Source organism: Leptinotarsa decemlineata, unplaced genomic scaffold (assembly GCF_025532065.1).
Source record: "Leptinotarsa decemlineata unplaced genomic scaffold, Ldec_3_MD MMD2_P_RNA_scaffold_2, whole genome shotgun sequence".
Classification (NCBI taxonomy): Eukaryota; Metazoa; Arthropoda; class Insecta; order Coleoptera; family Chrysomelidae; genus Leptinotarsa; species Leptinotarsa decemlineata.
Window position 1 is genome coordinate 5,494,870 of NW_027412529.1, and position 20,563 is coordinate 5,515,432.

General features: G+C 37.3%; 1 protein-coding gene across 1 annotated transcript in view; it reads left to right on the forward strand.

The window, feature by feature from the left end:
• LOC111514087 (sodium-independent sulfate anion transporter) overlaps positions 1–20,563 on the forward strand; it is a 43,759-nt gene that overhangs the window by 18,266 nt on the left and 4,930 nt on the right. Inside the window, exons 4-8 of the mRNA XM_074182165.1 lie at positions 4,105–4,325; positions 10,409–10,583; positions 14,705–14,869; positions 17,516–17,677; positions 20,168–20,308. Of these exons, the coding sequence (XP_074038266.1) occupies positions 4,105–4,325; positions 10,409–10,583; positions 14,705–14,869; positions 17,516–17,677; positions 20,168–20,308 (864 nt within the window). The remainder of the gene's footprint in view (positions 1–4,104; positions 4,326–10,408; positions 10,584–14,704; positions 14,870–17,515; positions 17,678–20,167; positions 20,309–20,563) is intronic.

Genomic DNA, 20,563 nt, shown 5'->3' on the forward strand with positions numbered 1-20,563 from the left:
GAACAATATTAAAAACGTCATTCTTCCTGATAACACAAAATTAATATCGTTTGATGTCCAAAATTTATTTCCCAGTATTCTGCCAATTGAAACACTTGTACTGGTTTAGCGTCTCTTAGACAAAAACCACATGAATCCACTAATAACACAGGAACTTTTAAATTTACTTACTATTTGTCTATCTCAAAATTATTTTCAGTTTGACGAAAAAGTGTATTCATGCAGTAAAGCACTATTAGTGGGAAACCCTTTGAGTCCTTTGCTCGCTGAAATTTTCATGGATAACATAGAGTATGAAATCCATAACAATCAGTTAACTAACAGTTTCTTGTACTGGTACAGATACGTAGATGATATCTTAGTCTGTTTTACTGGTACAGATAGGCAATTAGGCAAGTTCGTAGAAAATGTCAATTCCATCTACCCGTCAATAAAATTCACCACGGAAGGGGGGTGAATAATTCAATGAATTTCCTTGACTCAACCATTACGAAAAATAACAATAAACATGAATTTGAAATTTTCCACAAACCATCTTACACGGACACTTTCATACATAATTCCTCCACACCTTCACCAGCATAAAGTTGCTGTATTCAATAGTATGTTTCACAGACTATTGAATATTCCACTGTCTGAGAGTAATTTCCAGAGAAAGCTGAGTATGATCAAACAACTCGCGGTCAACAACGATTATAAGGTAGATATAATAGACTCCTTTCTTTCCAAAAAACCTAAAAAGCAAACTATGGACCAGGTATACCCAAATTCAAGATGTGATAACCGTAGTTATAAGACATTGTTATATTTGGATGGTCCCACTAATAACATTGCCCGTTTTTTGAAGAGAGAATGCGTAAACGTAGCTCACAGAAAATAACGAATAATAGTCTGAGTAAATTTATTTAAAACAATGAAAAGACAAAACTTCGGTGTCAGATAGATCAGGAGTATATAAGCTGACTTGTGGCTCTTGCCCAAAACTGTATATTGGCCAAATAGGGAGGTCATTTTTTCGAAAATGTAAAGAGCATAGAAGTAGTTTTGAAATAAAAAGACCAATTCCACATTTGCCTACCACCTTTTAGCAGAAGGACATGAGTTCAAACATGAACATAACGTTTTATATTTAGAAGAGAAGAATTTTGAACTCCATCTTCTAGAATGTTATGAAATCAATAGATTCAGGAATTCGGGTAATTTACTGGTAAAGGTAAGTGGAAACTGGGACATGAGCTCAGGTAGTATAATTCATTACAAACTTAGGTGAAAATCAGGTACTTCAAATTGTAAAATTGGGTATATTAAGCTTTGAGTATGTAGAATACAGGGTGTTCCTTAAACACATGCTAATATTCAAGGAAGTAATTCTTAGACCCATTTAAAGGAAAAAACGTCCTATGGACGTATGTCCTAAACGCCTCAACTTTTGAGATACAGGGTGGCAAAGTTTTCAAAAATAATCAGTTTTTTAATAATAACTGAGATAATTTTGTAGAAATCTTTGGCATATTTGGTACATATGTTCCATGCCTCAAGGCGCATTTTCTGATGTACAATTTTCTTAATTTTCTCTGCCAGTGGCGTACGTACGAGTTTTGAAATGTATATTTTTGGCGAAAAAATACTACGCCACTGCTTTATCTTGAATTAAAAATTATTTTTAAAATCTCCATATATTTTTGAGCACATTTGATTCGCTGGGTTTTCTTTGTCCGACGCATGGTTTTCGCTCAAAAAATTAAAAATCGCTTTACTTAAGGATAAATTCCTTAAAAATCTGATGCGGTATCGTGCATCGACTGAAAGCAAACTAAGAGATCAGATTTGTTGCAAAATAATTGAGGATCTAAGAGGTATTTGTTTGTTGTTAGATGCACTGTTCTCAATTAAAATTACGTCATAACGCAGCACTACTTAATAATTTTTGAAAACATATATTTAGTTATCCTGGAATAAATGACGTGTAGCAGAATTTATTTACTGCACCTCTTGGAAATATGGAGTTTGTCGATATGTGATTTCTTTTAAAGATTAAAAGCAGAAAAAACAGCGTACCCACCATAGCAATAAAAAACGAATTCTCTGTATGTACAAACGTCAGTAGCTAATATTGATGTTGGTTTAAAGTAAGGTGTTGGTGTTAAAAATTGTCACAGCGCGTTTTGATTGATTTTGAAGTGTTATTGAAGTTATTTTGGTAGTCCGCTGTTTTTCTGAATATCAGTAAATATGGTAAATTATACGAATGCGGAAATGGCGCAAATGCATTACGTATATGGCCTTGCCGATGTTAATGCAACAGAAGCCAGGCGCATTTATCAGGAAAGATATCCTAATCGTTTCAAGAAAGGGACTCCGGAAGGTAGATCTCGTGTAGTAAGAACTCCTGAAATTGAGGAAGCCGTGCTGCAAGAAATTGAGGAACATCCTGAGACGAGTACGAGGAAGATCGCTAGAACTCTGGATATTTGTTATCAAATTGTTTGGCGTATTTTGGTTGATTTTTCGTTATACCCATACCATATTTCAAGAGTGCGGGCATTACTCCCCAGAGATTTTCCACAGCGTATGAACTTCAGTCAGTGGTATCTACAAAGTATTGCACTAAATCCGCAGTTTGAGAAACACATTTTGTTCACAGACGAAGCAATTTTTTTTCGGAATGCCATTCAAAATTTCCATAACAATCATGTGTGGGCTGAAGAAAATCCCCATGCAATAACCGAAACCCATTTTCAACACCAATTTTCGGTTAATCATAGGTGATCATCTAATAGGCCCATTTTTTCTACCAGGACGCCTTGATGGTCGTTCTTATTTACACTTTCTCGAAGAAGATTTACCTGGGTTATTGGAAGATGTGCCACTTGCGTTTAGGAATTGAATATGGTACATGCACGATGGCGCCCCTGCTCATTTCAGTGTAATTGTCCGAAACCATTTAAATACAGTTTATCCTAATCGTTGGATAGGTCGCGGAGGACCTCAGCAATATCCCCCGATCTCAACAGTTTAGATTTTTTTTTATGGGGTCACCTTAAAACTCTTGTGTATAAAACTCCCGTTAATACTTTAGAAGATTTAAGAGAGCGAATAGTTGCCTCGTGTGAAACTATACGAAATACGCCGGGAATATTTGAACGGGTGCGTAATTCCATGCGTAGAAGGGCGGAAGCATGCATACTAAGTGCAGGTGGCCACTTCCAACAATTTTTATAATCAGTTTTGGTCACAAAATAAAATAAAACTCGTTTTCGTGAAAAATTAATTTTTTTGCAGATTATGTTTTCAAATATTATTAGGGAATTGGTAATGCGTTATGAAGCAATTTTCAGATTCTCATTCATTTTAGAATTGATCTAATTTTTTAATTTGCTTTCTGTCGATTTTTATTTTTTTGAGTGAAAATCATGCGTCGGACAAAGAAATACCAAGAGATCAAATTTTCTCAAAAATAAATGAGGATTTTGAAAATGATTTTATTTTGAAAAGAACGCATTGGCGTAGTACTTTTTCCCCAAAAATATTCAATGCGAAACCCGTAGGGATGCCACTGTTTGAAAAAATATAAATTTGTGTACATCAAAAAATGTGCCTTCAGGCATGGAACATATGTACCAAATATGCCAAATATGTCTACAAAATTATCTCAGTTACTATTAAAAAACTGATTATTTTGAAAACTTTGCCACCCTGTATCTCAAAAGTTAAGGCGTTTAGGACATACGTCCATAGGAAGTTTTTTTCTTAAAATGGGTCTAAGAATTACCTCCTTGAATATTAGCATGTGTTTAAGGAACACCCTGTATAATTTGTAAAGATACGTCCGAAGAAGCCATTGTATGGCGAAACACGTGTTGGGTTTTTGTAAAACTGTTTAGTGAAAATCTCACAAGATAGTAATTTTTCATTACTCAACTTAACCATTTTGTTATAAATCTGATAACATGAATAACATTTGTGAATTAATATTTATCGGATTTCAATTCCTCCTTCAAGCGTTCGCCCATGTTTCTCTAATCTTGCGACATAACACTGCGATTTCAACTGTTGGATTTTGGATAAAGTCACCAATTCACACACAATATTATAATTTTTCAGGATTTCTAGTGGACTTTGTATCATCGCCTGTAGTATCAGCTTTCACATCAGCATCAGCTATCACCATAGCTTCCACGCAGGTAAAGGGTCTACTTGGACTGAAGTTCGAAGCAGAAAACTTTTTCTCCATATGGATGAACATTTTCAAACACATTTCAAAGTATAAAGTGTGGGATGCCGTTTTAGGTTTGTTTTGCTGTGCCATACTACTGCTCATGAGGGTGAGTTTCAACAAATGTGTAATTAATAGAAATGAATCAAACCTAGAAATTGCAAAATATATTTGCATCTAGAATTGTGACATTAAGCTACAGTTTGAGTATATTTCAGCAAGAGGTTGAATACATTTAGGACCTTAGAACTTCAAAATTTATGAGATCACGACACTAAAAGTCTTACTCTTTAATAAGAGAAAAAGAAAATATTTCATCTTCATCTATTAACCCCAATATGATGTCTTTCATGGTTAATTATTTTTAAACTAAATGATGTGATTGAAAAAACTAACCTTCATTTGAACTACAAAAAATTATTGAATCATTTTTAAAATCTTGATTTTTTTTTGAAGTATGAGTCAATCTCATCAGCGACAGAATGTTCTATTAGATGGAACGTCATCAGAGAAAAGTTTCATTGGCTGTAGGGTCACACAAGGTTCCGTTTTGGGACCGGTGTTGTTTCTCATTTATGTCAATGACTCAGTCCATGTTGACATAAGTGGTAAATTCACATGTTTCGCTAACGACACAACTATCCTCTGGCATAGCAATACCGCCTTAAATTTACAGCAGGATGTCATGCAGTGATAGTTGTTGCAAGAGAGTTAGACACTACTATTACAAGATCAGTTTATTTTGCACAAATTGAGTCCTATTTACGTTATGGAATTTGTTTCTGGGGAAATTGTGCACAATTTCGTTTCAATATGGTATTCTTTCTACAAAAAAAATCCATCAGATATTTATGCAAGGCTAGCTACAGGGATTCATGCCGCACATTATTTGTGAAGCAAAAAATTCTGATCTCAGTAGGTCTTTTTATTTTGGAAACTATGTGTCTTATCCACAAAAAAATATAAAAATCAGTTTAATACCACCTCAACTTATAGTACACATCAGTCTTAATTTCCCTTCCAACATCTACTCTAGCCCTTACACAAAATTGTATTACTTTCAATAGCAAGAAGTTATTTAATCACCTTCCCATTAATTTGAGGTGACTATATTATGATGAATAAAAATTCAGAAAGAAAGTCAAAGAATTCCTTGTTGGGAGGCCCTATTATAATATGGACGTATTTTACCAAGGCTTTATCGCGTAATTGGCATGTGGTTTTGTGTAAACAAGTTATAGAAATCACCACGAAATGGCTATAAATATTCATTATATATTTACATTTACTCAATATTCATGAACTTGTATTTGTATCTGTTCAGTTGGGCTTAAATATTGTTCTGTCCATATACTCTGCTCTTGTCTCTAAGCATTGTTTTATAGCGGCGGCTCATCAAAGGAGGCTTAGCCTCCCCATAAAATTTGAGGTTATTCATCGCAATGAATTAAAAGACACTGACAAATAATTATGATTATTTTTTTCTAAAAATGCTTGGGTATCATTACTTTACTATTAATTTTTAATATAAATACATAATATGCCCGAAAAAACACTATCACTCACTACGTAGTACGTATACCACACTGTATCCTGCATCAACAAAACTCAAACGCACCTCCCACGAACGAATAAACGAACATCAACCCGAAATAATGAATGCCATACGTTGCAAGGGAGCCAAGCCTCCGACTGCTTTAAAAAACACAGGCTCCACGAGACCGATCCAACATGCGACATACGTCCCGATTTGTAATTTCAGTTGCAGAAATTATAGCGTCAGAGGAAGCTTGCCTCCAGTTGGTCTCCGTTAGAGTACGAATGCGTTTGTTTTTTATTTAATTATTCGAACAGGATACCGTAACGGACCGGCACTAAAAAATATTCCGGTAAATCGTTTTAGTGTGTCTTGATAATATTTGTTATTTGTGTATAAAACAGGCAGTATTATATTATAGCAGTGCTTTTTGGTAATATTTTTAATGTGTTTTTAAAGGGTTTTCTTTCAATTTCAAGGTGTTTTCAGGTTTTCACTTTTCGGCAAGTTTTTTTTTTCATTTATTATGGATAAGTTGGACGAAATTAAAAAATCTGACGATATAATAATAATAATATCGAACGAGAAGTGCCGAATTTATTGGAACTATTCGTTCCCCACCCTCAGGCTCATACAAGCTAATAAGCCTGATGTAGTCCTTTTCGACCACCATACCAAAATGATATTTGTCGTGGAGTTTTCAGCTCCTGGAGAGACGAATATCGTGAGAAAAGAGGAGGAAAAAAGGATAAACTATCGAGATTTTCTCTTCGAACTCCGCAGACTATATCCAGATCACTCTGTCAAAATGATTGTTCTGATTATTGGAGTCCTTGGTGGAATGATGTCCTCTCTACTCTCGAATCTTAAAATCATACCGGCTTGCCGCACTATGGCAGAAATTTTTTTTTTTGGCCGTCGGACGCATAGTCCATAATAGCCAGCAACTAAACGTTAGTTTTTCTCTCAATTTTTCGAAAACAAGGGAACTTTTCACACCCAGGGGTCGATCAGGGTGACTTTGCACAGAAAAGGTAGACCACGGAAAGAAAGGATTTTGGGGTTGGGAACATGAACACATAGAATTCACATCAAGTATCCTCTACAACTTCAGGTTACAATCATTCACGAATTTCATCATAGCATCTATTACTTGTGGTTTGTTCAGTGCCAGTAAGTGCAGTATATTTAACGGTGGTATTATTTTTTCCCGTCTTAATGTTTCCATGAAATCTTTGGTTTGTTCCTGATGTTCAGAACAGTTAAAAAATATATGATCAATATAAGATATTACATTACATGTGGCACATTTGTTTGACTCAACGATTCCTATTTTGTAAAGATGAGCTGGATAACATGCATGTCCAAATTTCAGTCTGGTTATTGTGACAATTGTTTTCCGTCCATACTTCATTTTTTGTGCCATATTTCCGCAGGGATTTTTGGTACTAACCGGGTATACTGTGTAGCAGAGTTTTTACAATACTCTTTCCATGCTGTTTCCCAATTTTCCTTGAACCTACTCTTTGCTAAGATTAGACATTCCTCAGCGCCACTTTCATTCTCAAGGCGTTGTCCTGTTCTGATGCCTGTCTTTGCCAGTTCATCAACTTTCTCGTTGCCTATTGAGCCTGCATGAGCTTTGATCCACATTAATTTGATATCAAAATTAGCTTCATAGAGCCTGCTGATAATAATTTTCAATTCCAGAATATGCGAGCTGAGTTGATATGTAAGTATGTTGATAGGTTGTGATATTTTTGATAGTACAGACAGTGAGTCAGATATTATTATTGTTTTTTTAATACACTGTTGTTCTATATATTCAAGTGCTTTGGTTATAGCAATTGCTTCTGCTGAAAATATGGAAGTGAGTTGGTTCAGTTTGAATATCTCACTCACATTCGCAATAGGAATATAATATGCACAGCTAGTTCCTTCACATTGTTTGGAAGCGTCTGTATAAATGCATGTGTACTCTGGAAATTTATTTATATAACTCTTCAGGATGCAATTGTTTAAACTTGGTTCATCACTATATACAGGGATTGTGATAGAGAATGAATTTAGGGCATATTGAAAGTTTTTCATGTCATTTATGCTACCTTTATTCGGGTTTTCCATTATATTATGTATGTTTCTATATGCAGTACATAGCGGCGGGGATAGTTTTTTCTCCAATATTATATGGCAGAAATCTTAGCCGCACAAATGCAGAAGGCCGTCATTCTTGGCTCACTGCGCTTGCTCAGGACACATGATTCTCGGACCCAATGATCACTTACCTTATGTTGTGGGGAGTGGTCATTGTTTGATAATGCTGGCGCGCCCTCCCGAATGTATCGGGGCTTTAGGGGATAGGGACTGACCAGCGCACACTACGGTGAAAAAAAGATAATATCGTTTATTATGCATAAAAATTCATTTATACATAAAAGGAAAAGGGTTAGCCAAAGGCTATCTTCCACCCTTCCCAAAAATTATACAGTAAGTATAAGAAAATGATTATAAACATACTTATTTAGTATCATAACAATGATAGAGAAGAGAAAAAATAATACATCATCTAGTTGCTAATAACTCTTGATTTTCTTAACATTATTTTGGTCGATTCAACAATTTCATTGCACTACCGTACATTGAATTTTGAATCTTTTAAATTAGCACTGAGCAGTAAGCATCTTTGATTTCATTTCTTTCTTAAATTGATGAATATTATGATTTAAAAGGGGTAAAATTTCATTCAGATAGGAAGGGGCTATATAAGAAAAACATCTTTAAAATTTGGAAGTACGGTGTCTAGGTATGTTGAATGAGTTAATTCTCAATTTGACCATATGTATGTCAGAATGCCTGCTTAGTAAACTATATAAATAACTAGGTGTTTTAGTTTGAAGCAACTTAAACAAAAACATTTTTATCAAATATTGGACTCTGTACCTCATATTCAGCTCCTTAATTTTTAACAAAAATGGGGTGACATGTTCACCATATGGGATACAGTATACGAATCGCATGCAGGCATTTTGTATACGTTGTAACTTCTGTTTGTTATATTGCGGCAAAAAATTGTAATACACCGAACAACATTACTCGATATGGGGGTAAATGAGAGTTTCAACTAACCTGAGTTTCATTTCTTCCGATAACTGATACTTGAATTTATATAGCAATTTGAGTTTGAAGAATGATACTTTGAAAATGTTTGTCACATGTTTGTGGAAAGACAAAGAGCTATCTATGGTTACGCCAAGATTTTTAGCACTGTCTACCCAGTCAATGTCTGCGTTATCGAGAGTGAGCCTAAAGTTACACTGAGTTTCTACTATTTGTCTTTGAGACCCTATGCACAGGGCCAAAGTTTAATTTGGATTGATTTTCAGTCCATGATTCTCCGAGTATAGGAATGTTTTGTGCAAATCTGTGTTTATATTGGCCACGCAACTTTCTGAATCGGTGTAATGAGAAGATAAATATAGCTAGCTGTATATCATCTGCATATAGATGTACTTGACAATGTGATAAGAAAGTGGGGTAATAAAAAATAAACACTAAAAACATCAAGGGTCCTAAAATACTTCCCTGCGGTACACCTGAGAATGTTTCTTTTAGGGATGACCAGGAGTAATCAACTAGTTTGACCCTCTGTGATTGGTCGATTGGTTGCTGACAAATAATTTCAAGTCTTTATCTTATGATAATAAATTTTACATTATTGACATTCTGGGAAGGCCTCAACCAAATTTGATTTCAATTAAATCGTCAGATAATCGACAAAATCGTGGATTTAATATCAGTTGGTACGATAAATGCGATTGGTTAACCGGCTCCATTAAACGAGACAAACTTTTTTGTTGGCCCTGTGTTTTATTTTCCGTACAAACCGAATACCAAACGTGGTCTAAAATAGGATACTCCGATTTTTAAAATTTACCTCGTGTTATGGGGCAAATATGATTCACAATTTGACACTTTTTTAAACGGTAGCGTTTTTTCGGGCACCTCAAAAACCATCCAAAATGAGCTTATTACAGACAGTGTGGCATATATTATTAGGGAAAATATAAGCAAGGAGATTGAAATTGTTTCTTTTTTTGCATGGAAAATTGATGAAACTACCGATATTACCTGTACATCACAACTTTCAATCGTTTTTAGATATGTCAAAGATGGTAATGTGGTAGAACGTTTTATGGGTTTTCATGATGTTTCATCTGGGCGCACAGCTGACGATTTGTTTAATTTTTTAATTCGTACGTGTGACACCTATAATTTTAGGCAAAAGGTAATTGCGCAAACCTATGATGGGGCTGCGGTCATGGCCGGCCATTTGAATGGTTTACAAACTAAAATAAAGTCCATAGCTCCTCATGCACTTTTTACGCATTGTCATGCCCATGCCCTAACTTTAGTATTAAGCAAAGCGTGCAACAACATAAAAATTTTCGCGCCTCCGGCGGGCTTTTCTAATTTATATGACTTAAGCCTCCCCTGTTCTCCAATGCACGAGCCGTCACTGTTTATATTTGTTAATTCAATGTCCCATATACACGTTTTACTTTACTAGACTTTGCCAGTAAGATGTTCAGATCTTGGGTAATGAAGTATATTTTGATTTGATCAAGTGTATTAATCAGTATTGTTTTTTGTCTCAGAAACTGAAGGACTATGGATCCCCACTGGTGGAAGATAAAGACCAGAAGAGACAACCCCTGGGAAGGAAAGTTATATTTCTGCTCTCTGTGTCGAAAAATGCATTGGTAGTTGTGGGATGCGCGGTTTTGGCTTTTATTTTGAACCTGCACGATCTCAAACCATTCTCATTACAAGGTAAAGTAATACGCCACACAATCTCAATTAATAAAAAAATTACCTGTGTTCCTTGAAGTAATATTGTTATGTATTTATTTTGAAAAAACAACTACCTGTTTTTCCAGAATCGATCGTTTATCTCATTAAGTTTTTTATTTACCTTTTATTATAAAGACATAGTTTTTCATCGACCTTTTTTCGGGTATTTTTATCTTTCATTATTATATCCGGTTCGGAGACATTTATCTTCTTGGAGAAAACCGATGCCTGGATTTTTGTGGAATTGAATTGAAGCTGGTTACTTTTACCCCAATTCAAAATCACTCCTAGATCCTCATCGAGATATGCAAACTCCTGCTGCCGGTGAAGATGTGCCTCTGTAGCCGATGTCCTGGAAACCAAATGAAATGACGAGACAAGTGTGCTGTCAGCAAAGCAATGTATTGGATTCTTGGTTTTCTCTAATAAGTCGTTGATAAGGGTTGCCTTTTATTTGTCGAGATTAGAGAACAAAAACAAATATTAATCATCAAAATTCACTTTATTTTTTTTCAAAATATTCCCCATGAAGATCTATACACTTTTGCATGCGTTTGAACCAATTGTCGAAGCACTTTTGCCACTCTGATTGAGGTATTAATCCGGTCAATCTAGACATTGGAAGGTACATAAATTTACAACAAGCTGCAAACGCGTGTAATTGTTCAAAACATAGTTAAAAATAAGATTTTTAAATTCCGAATGATTGCGATGCCTGGAAAAAAAATTATTCGAGGTCAAAGGTCAAAAATCTCGAAAAAAATTCGTTTTTCGCGATTTTCAGGAAAACGGTAAGTTTTATCATAGAATAACTTCATACAATTCTCTACAAAAAATGTATCAATACTTTTTTTCTTAGAGCCACCGTTAATGAGATACGACGAGTCTAAAAGTTGTAATCGTCATTATATGCACACGTTTCCACGCCACCCATGAGGTAGTGTACTTAGTGCGTTTTTTTAAACGTGGTTTCCCCAGTAGGCCTATTCCACATGTCTGTTGTGATTCTGTCAAATTGAAAAGTTGCATAATAAAATATATTAGGAAGGGTTGGAAATTATAAAAGCGATTGAAATAAAAAAATGGAAAAATTTATTCATCTGAGTCATAACCTTCAAATACTTCTTCTTGATCTTCTTCTTCTTCTTGATCTTCTTCTTCCTCTTGATGTTCATCCTGGGTGTAGGTAAACTGCGTCAAGAGTGATGTATTGCATGTTTCCTCGTTGGTATCAAATGAATCCTCCACTATTGGTGATTCAGCATTAGAACATGACTGGCCTTGACAATGTGTACATGCCAGAGAATACAACAATCCAACTTTTTTACAACCACATTTAGCGCTGCATCCCTTTTTACAGTTGCAAAAAATTATATTCAGCAGTTTTTCCGGTGCAGGTGGGAGTGAAGTCTGAATAGGTTCTAATACATTGTCGACTAACTTCCAACCCCAGTCTTTTGGGTCTAGCTGATAACCAAGCCACACTTGAACTTGGTAATATACCCGGAAAAGATGTTGATGAGCAGCAAATGAGGTTGGAGGAAGACAAGCTAATTGCACCTGTTTCTTATTTTTAGTGTTTTTTACGAAACATGCATATCGATACTTATAAGCAGGTGTTTTTTTTCGGAGCTTTTTACATAGAAAGAAGAAACTGAATCCCGTTGGTGATAATTTCTTGTTGAGTCGAATTTCTTTTTTTGAAAACTTCAGCACATTGAACTAAATTTTGTTTTTCAAACATTTTGAAGACTGTTGCTTTACCCCTCCTGTAAAATGCAGATGTCGTATCACAGCCAGTTATGGCGTGTAAAAGTAGTACATGATTTTGACTCTTTGCAAAAGTAAAAGAGATTTTTGACCTTTGACCTTGAATAAATTTTTTTTCAGGCATCGCAATCATTCGGAATTTTAAAATCTAATTTTTAACTATGTTTTGAACAATTATTCGCAGTTGCAGCTTGTTGTAAATTCATGTACCTCACTCTTATTTTTTAGTCTAATTTGACCGGACTATATCTCCAAAACATGTATTCTGAATGCAGCAACCGCTTCTTCAGGTGTCGAAAAACGTTAACCTCTCAGTTTGTTTTTTACGTGCGGGAATAAGAAGAAGTCATTCGGTGCCAAGTCAGATGACTCATCAAATCGATGTTTTGGGTGCTCAAAAATGCAGTTGTTTGAGCCGATGTGTGAGAGCTTGCATTGTCGTGGTGAAGAGTGATCCGTCTTCGGCGGTTGGTTTTCCTGATTTCTTGGAAGACAACTGGCAAACAAATGGTTATGTACCATTCAGAATTGACTGTTCTGCGTTGTTCTAGTGGTACAGTTGCGACATGTCCAGTTTTTCTGAAAAAACAGGCCACCATTTGCTTGGATGTGCTTCGTGCGCGAACGACTTTTGTTGGATTTGGCTCATCGTGAAAAAAAATCTGTTTACAATCTGTTTTTCCGTTAACCAGCTGTCGCACCCCTACGAACGACAACCCTCAGAAGTCGAAACTTGTGCGAGCTAAGAATTAACGAGGTCTTACCGTGATTCCTAATACGGGTTGGACGATAGCAAGTGAAGATCGATCGTTCAGACTAGGGCTTGAACCACCGACCAACACGGCAGTCAATTCGAGTGAGTGAACAAATCACCCACGCCGAACCGCTTGGCTACTGACCGACTGTATGGGTGAAACACCCATACAGTCGACTATTGTTTACTTTCGGGCTCATACGCGTAGATCCACGATTCATTTCCTGTCAAGATGACAAATTGTGTGGGATCCAACGCGAATGAATTTTTTCGACAATCAAATGTTTATGCAATATTGAATGTATGCTGGTCCCACTAATGCCTAAGGTTGTCTCAATCTCACGAAAGGTCACATGACGATCTTGCAATATAAGTTCACGCACAGCATCAATGGTTTTCGGAGTGAACTACGACTACGATTGAATTCACCATACCATCGATAAACAGTGGTCCTTGATGAAGCTTCATGGCCAAAACTTGAATCAAGTTCATCCATGCACTGTTGCTGAGTTAATCCACGTCGAAAGTTGTAAAACGTAATCGCACGAAAAAGTTCACGATTTAATTCCACTTTTGGGCCGAGATGAATCTTTTAAGTTACTGCAAACAACACAAATAGCGCGCGTATGTCTTTACGATAGAGCTTGGGTTGCCAAATCCCGAAACATAAAAGGCAACCTATCGTATTCAATAAAAAGAGGGTTGCAGACAATACGGATCCCTGGGGAACACTATCGTTAACGATGAAAGTATTTGAGAGATACCCATCGACGTCCACTTGCAGGGAACGCTCTTTCACAAAAATGATCAGACAAGCCATAGCATCGAAGTTTGACCAGCAAACACTCATGCCACACACGGTCAAAGGCCTTAGATATATCAAGCGCAACAGCTATTGATTCTCCATGTTTTTCGATTGCGTTATTCCAAATATTGGTGACATACGATAGAAGGTCGCCTGTTAACCTTTGTTTCCGAAAGCAATATTGATGATTGCTCAAGATGTTGAAGCCTTCCAAATATTTGAGGATATGGTGGTTTATGACTTTCTCCTTGACTTTTGATATCACTGATAGCAAAGCAACTGGCAAAGCGATAGCAAAGGACGTGATATTGAATGCTATATTTCGTCTATAGTCTATAGTGTGGCCGTTATCAATTATCAAAGTTCGGGAGTCCCTGTTGGGAGACCCTACATTTCATATCCTATGGGTTGATTGATGATTGATCTCACTTCTATGTAGCGAAATTAAGGATCAGGTGTTGGTACTTGTGGGAAGAAACGTAAAAGAGAAGAGAGGTGTAATTGTGGGAAAAATAAATTGAATTTTCCGAATATATTTAGTGATAATGAGCTTGGAGAACGGTGCCAAGGAATTTGTCAAAGGTACCGAAAGAGGTGGATACTCGTGGGATGCGTTCCATCAAGAAACTGAAAGCTAATAATATAGTACTAATGATTTTTATGAAAAGTGCAATTTCGAAATTAGTGTTTCGTTTGAACTATATGTTAATAATAATATGAGTATATACCTACCTACATTTTTTCTACCAGAAACCTCATTCTTTTTTTCAGACAAAATCGCTACGGGTTGGCCTAATGTATCCATTCCAAAGTTCAGCGTGGAACAAAATAACAAAACAATTACTTTCATCGACATGGTGACCGAACTGGAAACCGGTATTATATTCATCCCCTTCATAGCGATTGTGGCGAATATTGGAATAGCGAAATCTTTTGGTGAGTGGCAACAAACTTCTGATGATGTATATCATTTGTAGAAAGCAGTCAGTAGATTGTGATGGATACATCTAGAAATAGTTAGATTGATGGTACCGATTGAAACCACACCAACTATAGCATTGGAATTATTTTTCAGTCTACCCTGTAATAATGAGGGAGGCAGGGGTAAGCCATTTCAGGGTCAAATATCCACTAAGCCATAGGGGGTCTAGAATATTCAGAGGAAAAAAAAAATAAACAATTTCACGGACCACATAGCACCGAAGTACACTATTGTCACAAACTTGATGTTCAAAGTCACAAACTGTAGGAAAGCTTCGTAAGAACACATTGTGTACAGCCCTGTCGAAAACTAAACATTGGATGGGTGCATGGGTATTCTGTCCGGGAAAAATTATTTCCCACCTATTCAAAAGACCGATGAATATCCATCTCCAGATCACTAAGCCTAAGGATTAAGTAGGGAATGGGAAAAAATACTAGCGTGGTCCAAACAGAACTGGCTGGTATCTCAATCGCCACAAAAGAAATAACCAGGAAAGGAATTTCTGGCAAAAACATAACAATCTGCACTGATAGCGAACAAACCCTATTAGCCTTGAACAGACAACGTGTTACCTCAGGGCTAGTCACCAAGATTTAGCCAAAGCCTCGGTAGATAATAACATTATCCTGAGGTGGGTTAAAGGGCACGACAGGATTAAAGGTAATTGCATTTCTAAATCTTTAGCCAAGGAAGCGGCTGGACTAAGGATTTTAGGACCCAGTGGCACCTACGGCCTGATGACTTCGACAATTGCGGAACTAGCCAAACGTCGCACCCATGATCAATCCCTGATGAGATGGAATGAAATCAAAATATGCAATCTTGCCAGGATCACCCTGGGTTGCTCTGGGAAGCTGGCGCCGAAGAAATAATTGGCGATGACCAGGAAAAACCTACGCTTAACAGTAGGATTTCGGACTGGCCACTGTCAAGTAAGGAAACACCTCCACAATATGGGGCTGGTTGACACACCTCTATGCAGGATGTGTGAATAGGAAGATGAGACTGTCAGGCATGTCCTGTGCGAGTGTCCGGAGTTATAGTCAATAAGATTGTGTGTGTTCGGCGAGTCTTGGCCTACACCTGCCGATATAAAGGAGTGAAACGGGTCTCCCAGAGAACTGTCCACCTTCCTGGGAAGGACAGGATGGACGCTGACCAAGGAGAACAACTCCTTGGGAGGATGTGCAATGGTTCACATGTGGCCTAAGTGCTGTGGGTCTCACCCTCCCTACTCTACAGATACAGATCCATCTTTCAAGCGAAAGTGTGTACAATTTTGTAACGCACAAGGAATATTAATTGTAGGACTCATCGATATGAGGCATTGACAGACTCATTCAAGTGACACTTCGAATCTGAAGATTATGAAAGTAATATTACCAACTCAATAAATGGACAACTCATTACCAATTTCCACATCAGGAAACTGAAACAGCGGGAAAGAATTAAATTCTATTTGTTCATCAGTAAATCTTCCAAACTCCTAAATATATTAATATCTAGACATTCCAAGAGATTAAGATTCAAACCTTTCTCTTCCAAATACAAATTTTAAGCAACGCAGCGTCTTCAAATTCGAAACATAGGCTTTATAGATTGTGTACTTTCTAATAGAGACAACTACTGTCATCTCTAGGTCAAGCCTTGTACTTCTGGAATCATAGTCGTGGTTGAACTCATGCCAAATGTGGAATTGGTCTCCACATTCGAAAATGCCTCCTATGTTCTTTTATCTATTGGGGAATTGTTCTCTCCGCTTGGCCAATATAAAGTTTCGGACAAGTACAAGTTACTGAAGTTATGTCTTCATTGTTTTTAATAAATTTGCCTAAGTTATTAGTTGTTCTGTTAACTGTGTCTAAGTTGATGGACTAGCGACGTTATTGGTGTGTTTTCCAAAGTATGTCAAGGTCCTACGACGCTTAGTATCCTGAAGTGGGATTGATGGACACTAAAATGACATCGAGAATTGATAGTAAATGCTGTGAAGAGCTGAATGAACTGGCAAACTGGAATGAATTGACTCGCTACTACGTACCTGAATCGAAGGCAACTATAAGCTGATGAATGTGCTTGGCCAAGATCATCAGGCTTTGAACCAGCTGTGAGGTGCCAATATGAGGTATGAGATTGGCTGCTTGGGTTACACACGATCATTTGAAAACTATTTAAAAAACATCTGAATAAAATAGAATTGAATGCCGTAATTATTAAGCAGGAAATCGTTGCGTTTCTGAAAACAGAAATTTATTCTTTTTTGACTTTTCAAATTTCATAAAGTCATCTTCACTGCAATACAAAAGAAATTACATAGTGAGACATACACACAATTCCAAATTGAAATTTGGAAAAAAATCAACAGCATCAATGTGTGAACTTCAAAATTCCCATCGATCCCAACGTTTTCCCAACGTTTTCTTCATTGCGAAAGCTTCTTCTCAAAAGTTTGGAAAACTGTTCCGAACCAGAAAACTGTACACACCTCAGCAACTTTTGATGCTTTATAAAGCTCAAATCAGACCTTCTTTGGATTTGTTCAAATCTTCTCCTGTAGTAAACGAAAAATGAATGAGTATCCAAAAATTTTTTTTCAGCACATGGTAAGGTGGTAGATGCAACCCAAGAAATGATAGCAGTAGGTTTGTGTGGTATCGTAGGTTCAATGTTTTGTTCTTATCCGGTGAACGCTTCATTCTCCAGAGGAGCTGTTGGGAGTGCCAGTGGAATCAGGACTCCACTTGCAGGTGTATATACAGGTAGGTGGACAGATACATATTCAAGTATTACCATTTTTCCCTTAGATTTTTGAAATCTCACTAAAAGACGGATTTCCGGGATATTTTGAGAGACGCGTAAGACAGCACTCCACCCAATTCGGTTTCCTTTGAAAAAAGCTAGAACGAAACTCTCCTTGAGACTCTGGAAAACATTGTCGAGGGTTTGGAGGTAGATGGTCATTTATCCCGGACTGTGATCTCTCCAAATCTGTGTTTCTCATGAACTTTTGTTAGAAAAACTTTCATCCTATGTCATTAGAGGCACACCGTCAAAATTTTTCTAGTCTCACTCAAGAAGGTAGACAGTTTGTCCACCTGAACAACTGTTCTGAATCAGATCCGGATATCATGAAGCATGTACTACCACAAAGTTCTGTTCTTGGACCACAGCTATTTATCATCTATAATAATGATGTGTTTTCATATCATGACGAAATGCCAAGTTGTTCTTTTTGCGGATGATACTTCTTGCATAAGTTCTAACAACAAGCAGAAGCTTGGATCTCTGTCAGTAAATTTCAACTAATAATCAGCTCTCGATAGGTGATCACTGTAAGTTGCTTGGGGTTGTTTTAGACGATCGCCAGGTGCGGGCCCAAGAGACGACGCAAAATTCGCCAAGTTGTCGACTGCCTCGGATTCTCCTGCACACTGTCTCAGACAGTGGCGATGTCTTCGGTAGATCTTGCGTTTCGTCGGCGTACGGGTATTGGTCAGTTATTTAGTGAACCAGTGGACTCAAATTCATCCACCACATTGCGAATAGACCTCTTGGTACGATGATTATGGCGACCGTAAAATGGGCGAAACGCGCGGTACGTTGTCTGAACAAAACATCCTTTTTGATATAACAATTTCATTACTTGTACGTATTGTTGAATGTTATATCTGTCTATGGTGATTTGGCAAAACACATTGAATACATGATAACATATTTGAAAGCTTCAACAAGATGGCCATTGTCAAAGTTCGGAAGCCCCTGTTGGAAGACCCAATACCCTATACTTACGGGAGCTGCTGGATGACGACTATCGGAGGTAGTATCTGATTCAGCCTCGGCCTCATAAGCTTGTCCCTCTTGTGGAATATGGGGTCGTCCCTGCTCAGTGCGTCGAGAAAATCACGCAGCGCTCGGTTGGAGTGTGTGTGTACATCCACGTACTGGGTACAAAGATCCAGGTCCCGGTAGATGAATCGGTTGGTTAACTGGACTATTCGTTCTGTTCAAGACGTTTATTTACAGTTTTTGACAGGGGTTTTTCGTTACATTGGGTTGTGGGGGGCCTTGCTATAGGCTTATGTCTCTTTAGGGTTTGGGTTGATTTACAGGTGGTTTTGAGCTACTACATCTTCACTATCTCAAGTTATTGGATAGTTTAAACGATTATTGGTGCGTGCTGGCTAGTGTTGTTTGTTAGCGACAGATGGTCCGGGAACAGTATGTTAATGGCGGCGGTGTTGGTGCTGCTTAGTTTTCTGGCGGCGAATCGGTCTTGGAGTTCCTGAAATCTGAAGTTTATTGGGGTAATTTTCAAGGTGTTATACAGATCTTGGAAGGGGGATCGGAAGGGGAGGTTATGGATATTTCGTAGGATTCTTCTCTCGGCGGTTGTTAGGATGTGTTTCGGGAAGAACGTGCAGTAGATCACAGCTTTATAGTCCAGGATTGGTCTTATCAACATTTTATATGTGTGTAATAGAGTCTTACTGGCGCATCTTCCGAGGCTCTCAGTGCTTTTAGGAAATTTGCTCTGACCGGCGTTTCTCCACGTGAAAGTAACCCCCAAGTAGGTCACCGAGTCTTGGAGTGGGAGATTCTCTACCAAAAGGCTTGGGTAAAGTGACTTATCATTGTTTGGGACTATTCGTGACTATGAAGACTATTTATAGTCACTTGTATGCTTTCACCTCTCCCCACACCCCATTCTCTTCCCCCTCTCCTTTCGCTTTTCGGTTCAGTGCACCGTTGCCTGTTTTCCCGCTTGATCAGTGGTTTTCATATGTTGCGTATCTCAACATTAGTTTGCCAGGATGAGTCGTTTGCTTCGGACCACTTTATGTTATATTGATGAGTTAGCTCAAACATGCTCCGTTCTTCCCGATTTGTTGGTTTGTTCTAGCTAGATGTTTTCCTTGTGCTCGCAATGCAGACTTTGGTTTCGCCGATATAGGATTGGTCCCACATACAAGGCATTCGGTAAATACATTTCTTGGAATCGCACTAAAGGAAAACGAAAAATAGTTCAATTCGAAGAGTTTCTAATTCAAGAATTTCATTCAACCATCAATTGAGTTCAGTTTCTAAATATTTTCTATTCACCACACATTAGATATTTTAAAAAACTTTATTATAATAGAACCGGTGTAAAAAAGCATCTAAGAGTTTTGATTTCCAGTGCAATGAGAATTACTGATTTTTTGGATAAAAAATTCTGTTGAGAATCTATAAAATGAAATGTTTTTTTTCAGCTATCATGGTATTTCTTGCCTTCACATTATTGACGCCTTACTTTCCGTTCATCCCGAAGCCTACATTAGCAGCTGTGATAATATGCGCAGTTATTTTCATGGTTGAGTTGATGATTATACGAAAACTCTGGAGAATCAACAGTAAGACTTTTTAATTTTTTTCTATAGGTCAAATTACATCTGTATGCAGAGAATATAGCTATAATAGAAAACTATTCTAAAAATTGAAGAAAATCTGCCATAATAGTTGATAAAACCAGTAAAGAGAAAACAGGCATGTACGGTGTACCACAGGGATCAGTTCTTGGACCCACGCTGTTCATTCTCCATGTTGATTTGCTATTTGCTGAGGACACTGTTATCTTTTTCAAATACTCAAACTGGATGATAATGTTT